The sequence below is a fragment of the Chiloscyllium plagiosum genome, chromosome 30 (genome assembly GCF_004010195.1).
Source record: "Chiloscyllium plagiosum isolate BGI_BamShark_2017 chromosome 30, ASM401019v2, whole genome shotgun sequence".
Lineage (NCBI taxonomy): Eukaryota > Metazoa > Chordata > Chondrichthyes > Orectolobiformes > Hemiscylliidae > Chiloscyllium > Chiloscyllium plagiosum.
In genome coordinates, this window is record NC_057739.1 from 32,276,815 (window position 1) to 32,287,707 (window position 10,893).

At 42.9% G+C, this 10,893-nt stretch overlaps 1 protein-coding gene across 7 annotated transcripts in view; it reads left to right on the forward strand.

Moving 5' to 3' along the window:
* The first annotated feature begins 5,573 nt into the window (after positions 1-5,573).
* ttll11 (tubulin tyrosine ligase-like family, member 11) overlaps positions 5,574-10,893 on the forward strand; it is a 217,538-nt gene continuing 212,218 nt past the window's right edge. For all 7 annotated transcript variants that reach the window (XM_043720257.1, XM_043720259.1, XM_043720260.1 and 4 more), the window contains exon 1: positions 5,574-6,690. In XM_043720257.1, coding sequence (XP_043576192.1) covers positions 6,301-6,690 — 390 coding nt within the window. In that variant the 5' untranslated portion in view covers positions 5,574-6,300. The remainder of the gene's footprint in view (positions 6,691-10,893) is intronic.

Genomic DNA, 10,893 nt, shown 5'->3' on the forward strand with positions numbered 1-10,893 from the left:
ATACCAATATATGCAAAGTATAAAGAGATAAGGTTCTTAAAATGCACTCCTGAAACTGAGCTATATAAATTGAAATGTGGATTACAAAACTAGGGAAGTGGTGTGTAAACTTTATCAATCATTATTTGACCCACAGCTGAGATGATGATTTCCCCTCTGTCAGTGATCCCTCTCACTGAGATTCTCTGGCCCAGCTTCTCACACAATATCGTGGGTAGTTATCATTTCCTGCTGCGCTTGGAAATTCAGCTTTCTCCATGAAACCAATCTATTGGCCTAATGGGTTCTGTTTAGCTGTCAATAAACAACTCTGTGGCAGTATTGAAAATAAATGATCTGGGATGACAGCCAGTATCATCATTGTGCTCACAGGATATGGCGCCTAGACAAAAGGCTTGCAGTCCAGAGGAAATTCTAAATAAAACTTCTAACTTCTGTCTGTGCATACTGATCAACTCTAATGCGGTCTTCTGATCTATCTAACTTCACCCTCATCTAACATCTCTTCATCTCCCGCTCAGTCAGTCGCTCCCCTTTCTATCCTCTCTCAGTTTATCCCCCTTCACTCTTTACCCAGAGAGTGGTGGGGGCATGGAATGCTCTGCCTGTGGGAGTGGTAGAGTCAGAATCTTTGGTGACCTTTAAGCGGCAATTGGATAGGTACATGGATGGGTGCTTAAGCTAGGACAAATGTTCGGCACAACATCGTGGGCCGAAGGGCCTGTTCTGTGCTGTATTGTTCTATGTTCTATGTTCTAAATGCAGTTATATAGCAGTCACTATTGTTGGTGAAAGTTTGCATGGTGCAAAGTTTTGCTGCATTTCCTACCTTGCCACAACGATCGTACTTAAAATAGCCTTCACTGGGTTGTGCTGCCTTGGGTACTCAACAGTCTTGGAAGTGGCAGATGCACTCCAATGATCCAAAGAAGAGTCATAATGGAATCAAATTGTTAACTATGTTTGTCTCTCCACAGATGCCACCAAACTTGTTGTGTTTCTCCACCACATTCAGTTGCAACTTCAGATTTCCAGCATTGTGCATTCTGAAAAGCAAAATCCTGCCAAACTGACTATGTTTCCTACCTTGTCGAGTGACTGGGCTTCCGAGCATAACCTTCATTGGATTTGGAATATGTTGAAAGGCTCCATATAAATTATTTAGTAGTACCCTCCAAATACTGAAGTTTAAAGGAAAGACATTAAAGCAGTTCTGAAGAGTTACATCAGACTCAATGTTAAGTCAGTTGATCTCAACAGATGCTGTTGGAGCTGCTCAGTTCCTTTAGCACTTTTTTTTGTTATATATTGCATACGAAGTGAAATAACTCCACAGAGGCCGATATCCCGTCACCAAGTCACCCTTTACTTACACCTGACACTGGCATATCGGGTTCATGAAAAGCTGGCCTAGTCGACATGCAACCAAGTTCGCAGTTTACCCGGCTATTCTGAAGAATGGGAGGTAGTTGCTGGCAGAAATTTTTAACCTTCTTGGCACTCTGTGCACTGCTCCACTAACTCAGCTATGCCTGCATCAAATCCTGGCCACCAGACTTAATTTCTTGCCAAGATCTTCATTTTAATCACTCCTGGAGGAGTTCAGCTAGTATCTGGGAACGACCTTTGCTCAAAACAATTACTTTGCTCCCCATAATAAAATGCCATCTTCTACAGTGATCTGGTCTCACCAGGTCAAGAAAGGTTTCACATCTGGATGTGATTGCCCTTTGTTTTCTCCATCACCACCAGCCATTTTAATTTTATCAGAACCAAAAGGGTGTCCAGAAAATTTAAAACCAGAATGGACTCTTCCAGTGGTGGCACCAGCAGTGGTGTATCCGCCAGCAGCAGATGGCTCAAGGCACCAACACTTGCTACTTGGCTTCCTGAAGAAGGGCTCATGCCCGAAACGTCGATTCTCCTGCTCCTTGGATGCTACCTGACCTGCTGCGCTTTTCCAGCAACACATTTTCAGCTCCTGGATAGTGTTCCAACTTGTAATTGTACACACCTAGAATGATAGCCTACTGTTGAATTCAACCTCAAGCTATGGGCAGCAGCATCTGGTCCTCTTTTGAGAAGCCTTAGCAGGGGTTTGCAGTCTGTTACTATTATGCATTTATATTTGTAAAGGTATTGGTGGGCCTTTCTCACACCAAGGATGACTGCCATAACCTTCCTTCTCCTATCTGGGAATATTTGTGCTCTGCATCAGCCAAAGTACAGGAAGTGTACCCTATTTGGCATTCCTCTTCATTGGGCTGTGAGCCAACAGTACCCTGATAGAGTATGGGGAGGCATGACACGTGAGCAACAGTGTCTCTTGGGATCATATTGTGCCAAAAGCTTTGATAGCTACTTTCCACTTCCCTAAAGGCTACGATTTGATTAAGAGACAATTTCCAAGACTGATCCTTTTTCCATAACAGATCTAAAGTGCTAAGACGGAGACCAGGTTACTTATGAACTTTCAGTAATACTTCATTAATTCAAGGAGAGGCTTAAGCTCCAGTGTAGATGTGGGAGCCGAAGCACCTTTGATTGCCCTTCTTGTCTTCCAATGAATATAACTCAGTTTTGTTGACTCTGCAGCCCAAGTAGGTGACTTGGGATGCCTGGAACAGACATCTTTTTCCCAAGGCATATGCTTGCCTGTTTTTTTTAAAAAAAGTCTACAGACAAGTCAAAGTTCTCTAACTGCTCCTTATTAATCTTCCCTGTTCTTAGCATAAGACTAGTTCTACAATCATTAATACAGCCACACTGGTATCAAATCTCATTAGTACTGGGTGACCATTTAACCAGACATTTATTTTGGTTCTGATTTGGTGATTACTGAATAACTTAACTGCTCCAAGCCAGATGTAGATGGGCTTTCCAGGGAGTGCACTCACCTTTTTACCAGCCTATCAGTACTCTTACTCAATTTAGATCCAGTGGGACTCAAGTCTGCACATCAGCGGCAACTACAATGCCTTGCCAGCCCAAATCCTGAAGAAAATTGTAACCATTGGTGAAGGCGTGGCTTTGTTTTGGAATTTTGCTGTGGGCTGACCTAGTGTCCCTCTGTTCAGGACATGCCCTGAGTTAGGCTATCCCATTGCCTTCACTCAAGTGATGATCTCCAAACTCTGCCAGCTTGGCAAGGGGGGGTCCACTTCCATTGGCATACCCTGTAACTCCAGCTTCACACCATATTTTTTAATGACAAAGGCAGTTGTAGTGCCTGTTTTGAAGTCTAGTTGGGCTTCAAATTAGTAGGTGCTTTTGCATCGTTACATCATTAATCCCACATACCAAATGGTCTGTCAACATCTCATTAAGGGTTAAACCAAGTCCAATGTTTCTGACAATGGTATTCATGTCATCAAAAATCTTGACAGATTCTCCTTTTGTTCTTGAGTAAAACCTCTGGTATCATAGAATTACAGGAGATTTAGGGCCATAATATGTCTTAACTAAATCCATCAACTCTCAAAAGGTTTTAGTATCTAGTGCCTCAGGGAACTTTAGGCTCCAAGTAACTGAAAAAGCATTAGTCCACAAATTATCAGGGAAACGACTCATTACTTTTCATCTGTCCCAATATTATTTGCCCAGAAAAAATAAGTCTTTCCATATACTGGGCCTAGTCTTTGATATCATGATTGAATGAGTCAAGCTTCCCAAATAACTGCTTGTTGCCAGAAATGCTTACCCTAATTCAGAGACAATTGTGGCAAGAAAATTTCTTTAGCGGCATATTTTTTTTTCTCTTGTCACCAAGAAGTAACTCTACAGAGGCTGGTCTCCCATCACCCTTTTATTTACAAAAGACAAAGAAAATTACAGCACAGGACCAGGCCCTTTGGCCCTCCATGCCTGTACTGATTCAGATCCTCTATCTAAACCTGTCACCTAATTTCTAAGGGTCTGTACCCCTCTGCTCCCTGCCCATTTGTGTAACTGTCTAGATACATCTTAAATGATGTTATCGTGTCCACCTCTACCACCTCCACTGGCAACATGTTCCAGGCACTCACCACCCTCTGCAGAAAGAACTTTCCACACATCTCCCCTAAACATTTCCCCTCTCACTTTGAACTCTGAACTCTTAACCCCTAGTAATTGAGTCCCCCACTTTGGGGAAATTAAGTTTCTTGCTATTCTCCTTGTCTATACCTCTCATGATTTTATAGACCAAAATCAGGATCCTCTCAACCTTCAATTTTCTAATGAAAATAATCATAATCTATTCAACCTCTCATCATAGCTAGTGCCCTTCATACCAGGCAACATTCTAGTGAACCTCCTCTGCACCCTCTCCAAAGCATCCACATCCTTTTGGTAATGTGACAACCAGTACTGTATGCAGTATTTCAAATGTGGCCAAACCAAACAACTGTAAAATGACCTGCCAACTCTTGTACTTGTGAGAAACAGAACTCACTCACAAATCAGCCTGAAACAAAGCCTAGGAAACCAGAACAATTTATTACGGCCTTGCAAGTACCGGATGCCTCTGCAATCAAGCAAAAATGTGCGCGTAACAAAATATGTAAACTTTCTTTGTTCAGTTTGCAAGTTACTGAATCACGCCTCCCTTTTCTCATTGGTCTAATCTCATTCTATCATAAGCCGGTTACCTCACTTGTTTTTTTCTAGTTATTTTCTTATCTGGCCATCCTGCTGTCCTTGTATGTCTGCATTCTTTGTTCCTTGTTTGTTACAGCTTGTTCTTTTATCATACTATAAGCTTTATTGTGAAATACCCCTGCTGCTTCTTTTGTGGTCAGCTACAAACCTTCATAGTTATTTCCTAGCTTAAAACTATTTTCTTTAAAAGACCCTCCTATATTCATTAAAGTCTTAGCCTGAAGTATGCTGCAAGAATCCCGTGACCGTTTGTGTAATGTTCCCCTTCCCCTCCCCCCACAACACCCCCTCACCCATGTGCAAAAACGACATCTCTCACCACCACCACCACCACCTGCAGAAACTACATTTCTAATCTCCCACATACTCAATGCCCCTTACATCTGTTAGAAATGGGCTAAAGTGTTGCTTTTGCAGATATAGAAAAAGCATACAGAAAAGGGGTACAGCAAGAGAACTATTAACCCTGCAGGTATTAGGGGACTTTTCAGTGTATAATTGTGGTTAATTAAATAAAGTTCTTTTTGTAAAATTATGCTTTCAGCAAAAAGCTGAGATAACCGAAATGCTTGAGCTATACAAAATGATACAAGTTAATGAAATGTCCGAGGATGGAATGTACCAGCAGAATTAATACAAAATGTTAAACCAGATCTAGATGTACTGTTGACAAAATAAATCTATGTGTCAGCACTTACAGAAAGAAAGGTTGCCAACCTGGGGAAGGGGGAAGTAATAGGGGTGGAGCACAGCTGGGCAGTGGTCTGGCACAGTAAGAGAGATTGGGTAATTAGGAGTCTGGAGAGATGACCTCACTCAGCCCAAAGGGTATAACTGTACACTAACCTAAGTTCTAATTTGCTCAATTGCTTTGTGCAGTTGCAGCCCGTACTTGCAAGTCCGTAATAAATTGTCTTGTTTCCAGATTTGTTGGTCTTGTCTAAAATTTTATTGGGTTTGTTTCTTACACATCTGTATAATATTGCCACTGGAACAGCTTCCTCAAATCCAGCTCTGAGTGAGCAGACCCTCTGGACTCCTGTTTACCTTTGTAGGAATAGAGCACTGTTTTTCTAATCAACCTGTTCAGAGATGTAATTACACACCTCTGGAGCAGGTGGTACTTGAACTTGGGTTGCTTGGTCCAAGGGTAGGGACACTACCACTGTGCCACAGAAGGGCCCCTGTAATAATCAGTCAGCACAAATGGCAGTGGTGGGATTCAAACCCATACCTCCCTTTGCGGCTGGAACCTAAATCCAGCACCTTAGACCACTCAGCTACACAACCAGATTCTGTCAGCCAGGACTCCTGTTTATCTCTGTCAGCCAGGGCTCCCTGATTCAACCAGGTTAACAAGCCCCAATCTATTCTCTGGTCCATCTGGCTGACCTGGTTAGAAGCACGACATGAAGATTATTGTGACGTGGGTCTTGAAGATAAAAAGCCTTCGCTGTTCCACATACCGTCACCACATCATCTCCGTCCTTTTTTTAAAAAAAACTCCTTTCTTATCGTTGGCGCTATGAGTTTCTCGGCTTCCGTTGCGGGCCGTTGCGCTGTCAACCAAGCCGCGTAAACAATGGGAGCGCGCGCCGGGGATGGGCGCGAGGCGGGCGGTTGGTGGTTTAAAGGGATACAGTGCGAGGCCGAGCTCGAGCTATGAGTCAGCCGGCGGCAGTGGGGGGCAGCGAGGCCGAGCTTGAACCTGAACCCCAGCCCAGCTCAGTGCACCCGGCCGTAGCCAATGAAGAGCAAAAGTGGCCCGGCTCTGCATCTGCCCCCGCCTCCGGGGCCAAAGAGAAGACGACCTCAACGGTCCCGCCGCTGCCGCCGCCGCCCCCGGGGTTGCCCCTGGCGGCTCGCAGAGCCTTAGCGTCGCTGAGCGAAGAGGCGTCAAAGCTGCGGCGCTTTCGGAGATCGGAGGAGGGCAAACCGGGCCGTCACGGCCGGCAGAAGAAAACCAAGCGCGTCGTGACTGTAGACACCTCCAAAGCCAAGACTTCATCCGAGGCGCTAAAGATTTGTATCCAGCAGCTGAAGTGGAAGGAGGTAGGAGCGTATCGGTTACAGTGTGTGTGTGTCCAGTGCTCCCTCTCTATTTTTAAGAGGTCTCTTTGGGGTTTTTTCTTGGCCTACTTCTAAGCAAACCAAAAGGTGCTAGTATGTTGTTTTGAATCAGAATGTTTAAACACGAACTCCAGGCCATCTTATACAATTGGCAGTCACCAAGCTATCACCATTTAAATAATACTGTCAGTCATTGTGCATTTCCCACAGAAGTTGATAATTTCACACTTACCCACATTGTACTGCATTGGCCAGGTATTTACCCATTCACTCAACTTAGCTAAATCACATTGAATCGTCCACATCCAAGCATCATTTAGCTCCAAGGATAGTGCTAGATTATTGTCAACAGGAAATTTTACTATTTCCCCATCCCATCTTTGAGGGCATGTGCGACTAAAATTTCACTTAATGGACAAACAAGGTGGGACAATGTGCATGTGTGTCATCTCTTTGAAACAGCTACTAGTTAGTCCCATTCCCCTTCTCTTTGTCTGTTGTCCTGGAGATTTCTTAAAAGTTGTAATTCTATATTGCAGTGGTACTATTTACATGTACCAAGTACTTTATTCCCTTGTCCAAAAGCAGAGGCTAGAAGTCTACAATGAAAAGAAATTCTGAGGAATACTTGGCAGCATCAGTGATATGATAAGAGAATGAACTGTAATATTTCCAAGTTTGTTGCAACATAAAGCCATGATAGACTGAGAGTAGTGAGGAGGATGTGGATGCTTCAACGTGATTTAGCTAAGTTGAGTGAATGGGTAACTACCTGGCCAATGCAGTACAATGTGGGTCAGTGTGAAATGATCAACTTCTGTAGGAAATGCACAATGACTGACAGTATTATTTAAATGTGATAGCTTGGTGACTGCCAATTGTATAAGATGACCTAGAGTTCTTGTACTCCCGCCACTCAAAGTCTGCTTGCAGATGCAGCAAGCAGTTAGGAAAGTAAATGGTATGTTAATTTTTTTGCAACCGAATTTGATTACAGAAGCAAGGGTATCTTACTGCAGCTATACAGGGCTGTGGTGAGACCACATCTGATGTATTGCATGCAGTTTTGATCTCCTTATCTTTTTAAGAAGATAAACAGATTTGCCCGAGAGTGAGTGTGGTGAAAGTTCACCACACTGATCCCTGGAATGGCAGAGTTGTTGTTTGAGGAGAGCTTGAGTTGAGTGTTCCTATATTCATGGAGTTCAGAAAAATGAGAAGAGATTGCATTGAAATATATGCAGTTGGAGCAAAGACCCAGACTAAAAGTGAGTGGGCCAAAATATTTAATAAATGGAGTATAATTGGGGGGGGAAATGTAAGGTTGTCCACTTTGGTAGGAAACATAGAAAAGCAGGATATTTAGATACAAACTAAAGAATCGCTGAGCTGGAAGGTTCATTTTTAGACGTTTAGTCACCATACTAGGTAACATCTTCAGTGAGCCTCTGGACGAAGCACTGCTGATGATTCCTGCTTTCTGTTTGGGTTTCTTTGGGTTGGTGATGTCATTTCCTGTTCTTTTTTCTCAGGGGGTGGTAAATCGGGTCCAAGTCAATGTATTTGTTGGTAGAGTTCTAGTTGGAATGCCATGTGTCTCGGAATTCTTATGCGTGTCTCTGTTTGGCTTGTCCTAGGATGGGTGTGTTGTTCCAGTCGAAGTAGCATCCTTCCACATCTGTATGTAATGATACTAGTGAGAGTGGGTCATGTCGTTTTGTGGCTAGTTGATGTTCATGTATCCTGGACACATTTACCACCCCCTGACAAAAAGAACAGGAAATGAAATCACCAACCCAATGATATAAATAGAAAGCAGGAATCATCAGCAGTGCTTGTCCAGAGGCTCACTGAAGATGTTACCTAGTATGGTGATGAAATGTCTGAAACTGAACCTTCCAGCTCAGCGAGCAAACCTACATCCAGAACCTCAACCTGAGCTATAATTCTTCTCAAAACTCAGTAAGACTAAAGAATGCTGCAATACAGAATCATGACTAAACTGACTGTGGTCTTGCTTCCACTTTCCTGACTTTTGATTCCTAGCGATTAGGTACAACATAATTATGAAGGCATAATTATGTCAGATCATAAAAGTAGAGATATCTCATTAAACTTGTACAGCACATTGGTGAGACAGCTCTTGCAGTTTTGTCACCTTATTTAAGGACAGGCTTGTATGAGAAGCAACCCCTGGGTTGAGGGTTTTGTCTTGTGAGGCAATGCTGTGCAGGTTGGGATTATACACATTGGAGTTAAGAATGAAATGTGATCTTATTCAAACATTAATTCTGAGAGGGCCTGATGGGCTCGTTGTTGAGATATTTTCTCTGTCATGGGGAATCAAGAACAGTGGCCGCAGTTTCAAAAGAGTGCATCTGGGAAAATTAACAAACAGTGAAATTCACAACTGATCTTGGAGGAACTGTTTGGGCAAAGTTCACAGCACAGAATCGGATAAGTGTATTGTTTTAAGTGTGGCCTACAGAAAGTCTGCAGTAGATAGTAGAGTGGGTTCTTTCTTGATTATATGTTTTTTGAGATATGTCTCTTGATGAAACTTAAAATATAAGCCATAACTATTAGTTTAACCTGGGGCAGTGATTTGTGGGCATGGTTAGGAACATGGGACTGGGATATCATAGCAATTACAGAAACATGGCTCAGGGATGGGCAAGACTGGCAACTTAATGTTCCAGGATACAAATGCTACAGGACGGATAGAAAGGGCGGCAAGAGAGGAGGGGGAGTGGTGTTTTTGATAAGGGACAGCATTACAGCTGTGGTGAGGGAGGATATTCCTGGAAATACATCCAGGGATGTTATTTGGGTGGATCTGAGAAATAAGAAAGGGATGATAACCTTATTAGGACTGTATTATAGACCCACTAATAGTCAGAGGGAAATTGAGAAACAAACTTGTAAGGAGATGTCAGCTATCTGTAAGAACAATAGGGTGGTATTGGTAGTGGATTGTAACTTTCCAAACATCGACTGGGACTGCCATAGTGTTAAGGGGTTAGATGGAGAGGAATTTGTTAAATGTGTACAAGAACATTTTCTGATTCAGTATGTGGATGTACCTACTACAGAGGGTGCAAAACTTGATCTACTCTGAGCAAATAAGGCAAGGCAGGTGACTGAGATGTCAGTGTGGGAGCACTTTAGAGCCAGCAACCACAATTCTATTACATTTAAAATAGTGATGGAAAAGGATAGACCAGATCTAAAAGTTGAAGTTCTAAATTGGAGAAAGGCCAATTTTGACGATTAGGCAAGAACTTTCATACGTTGATTGGGCGCAGATGTTCACAGGTAAAGGGACGAATGTAAAATGGGAAGCATTCAGAAATCCGATAACAAGGATCCAGAGAAAGTATATTCCTGTTAGGGTGAAATGAAAGGCTTGTAGGTATAGGGAATGCTGGATGACGAAAGAAGTTGAGGGTTTGATTAAGGAAAAGAAGGAAGCATATGTAAGGTAATAAACAGGATAGATTGAGTGAATCCTTAGAAGAGTATAAAGACAGTAAGAGTACACTTAAGAGGGAAGTCAGGAGGGCAAAAAGGGGACATGAGATAGCTTTGGCAAATATAATTAAGGAGAATCCAAGAGAATAGGGCCCCTCAAAGATCAACAAGGCGGCCTTTGTGTGGAGACGCAGAAAATGGGGGAAATACTCAATGAATGTTTTGCATCAGTATTTACTGTGGAAAAGGATATGGAAGATATAGACTGTAGGAAAATAGATGGTGACACCTTGCAAAATGTCCATATTACGCATAAAGGTAGATAAATCCCGAGGACCTGATCAGGTGTACCCTAGAACTCTGTGGGAATAGAGAGAAGTGATTGCTGGGCCTCTTGCTGCGATATTTGTATCATTGATAGTCGCAGGTGAGGTGCTGGAAGCCTGGAGGTTGGCAAACGTGATGCCACTGTTTAAGAAGGGTGGTGAGGACAAGCCAAGGAACTATAGGCCAGTGAGCCTGATGTCGGTGGTGGGCAAGTTGTTGGAGGGAATCCTGAGGGACAGGATATACATGTATTTGGAAAGGCAAGGACTGATTAGGGATAGTCAACATGGTTTTGTGTGTGGGAAATCATGTCTCACAAACTTGATTGAGTTTTTGAAGAAGTAACAAAGAAGATTGATGAGGGCAGAGCAGTAGATGTGATCTGTA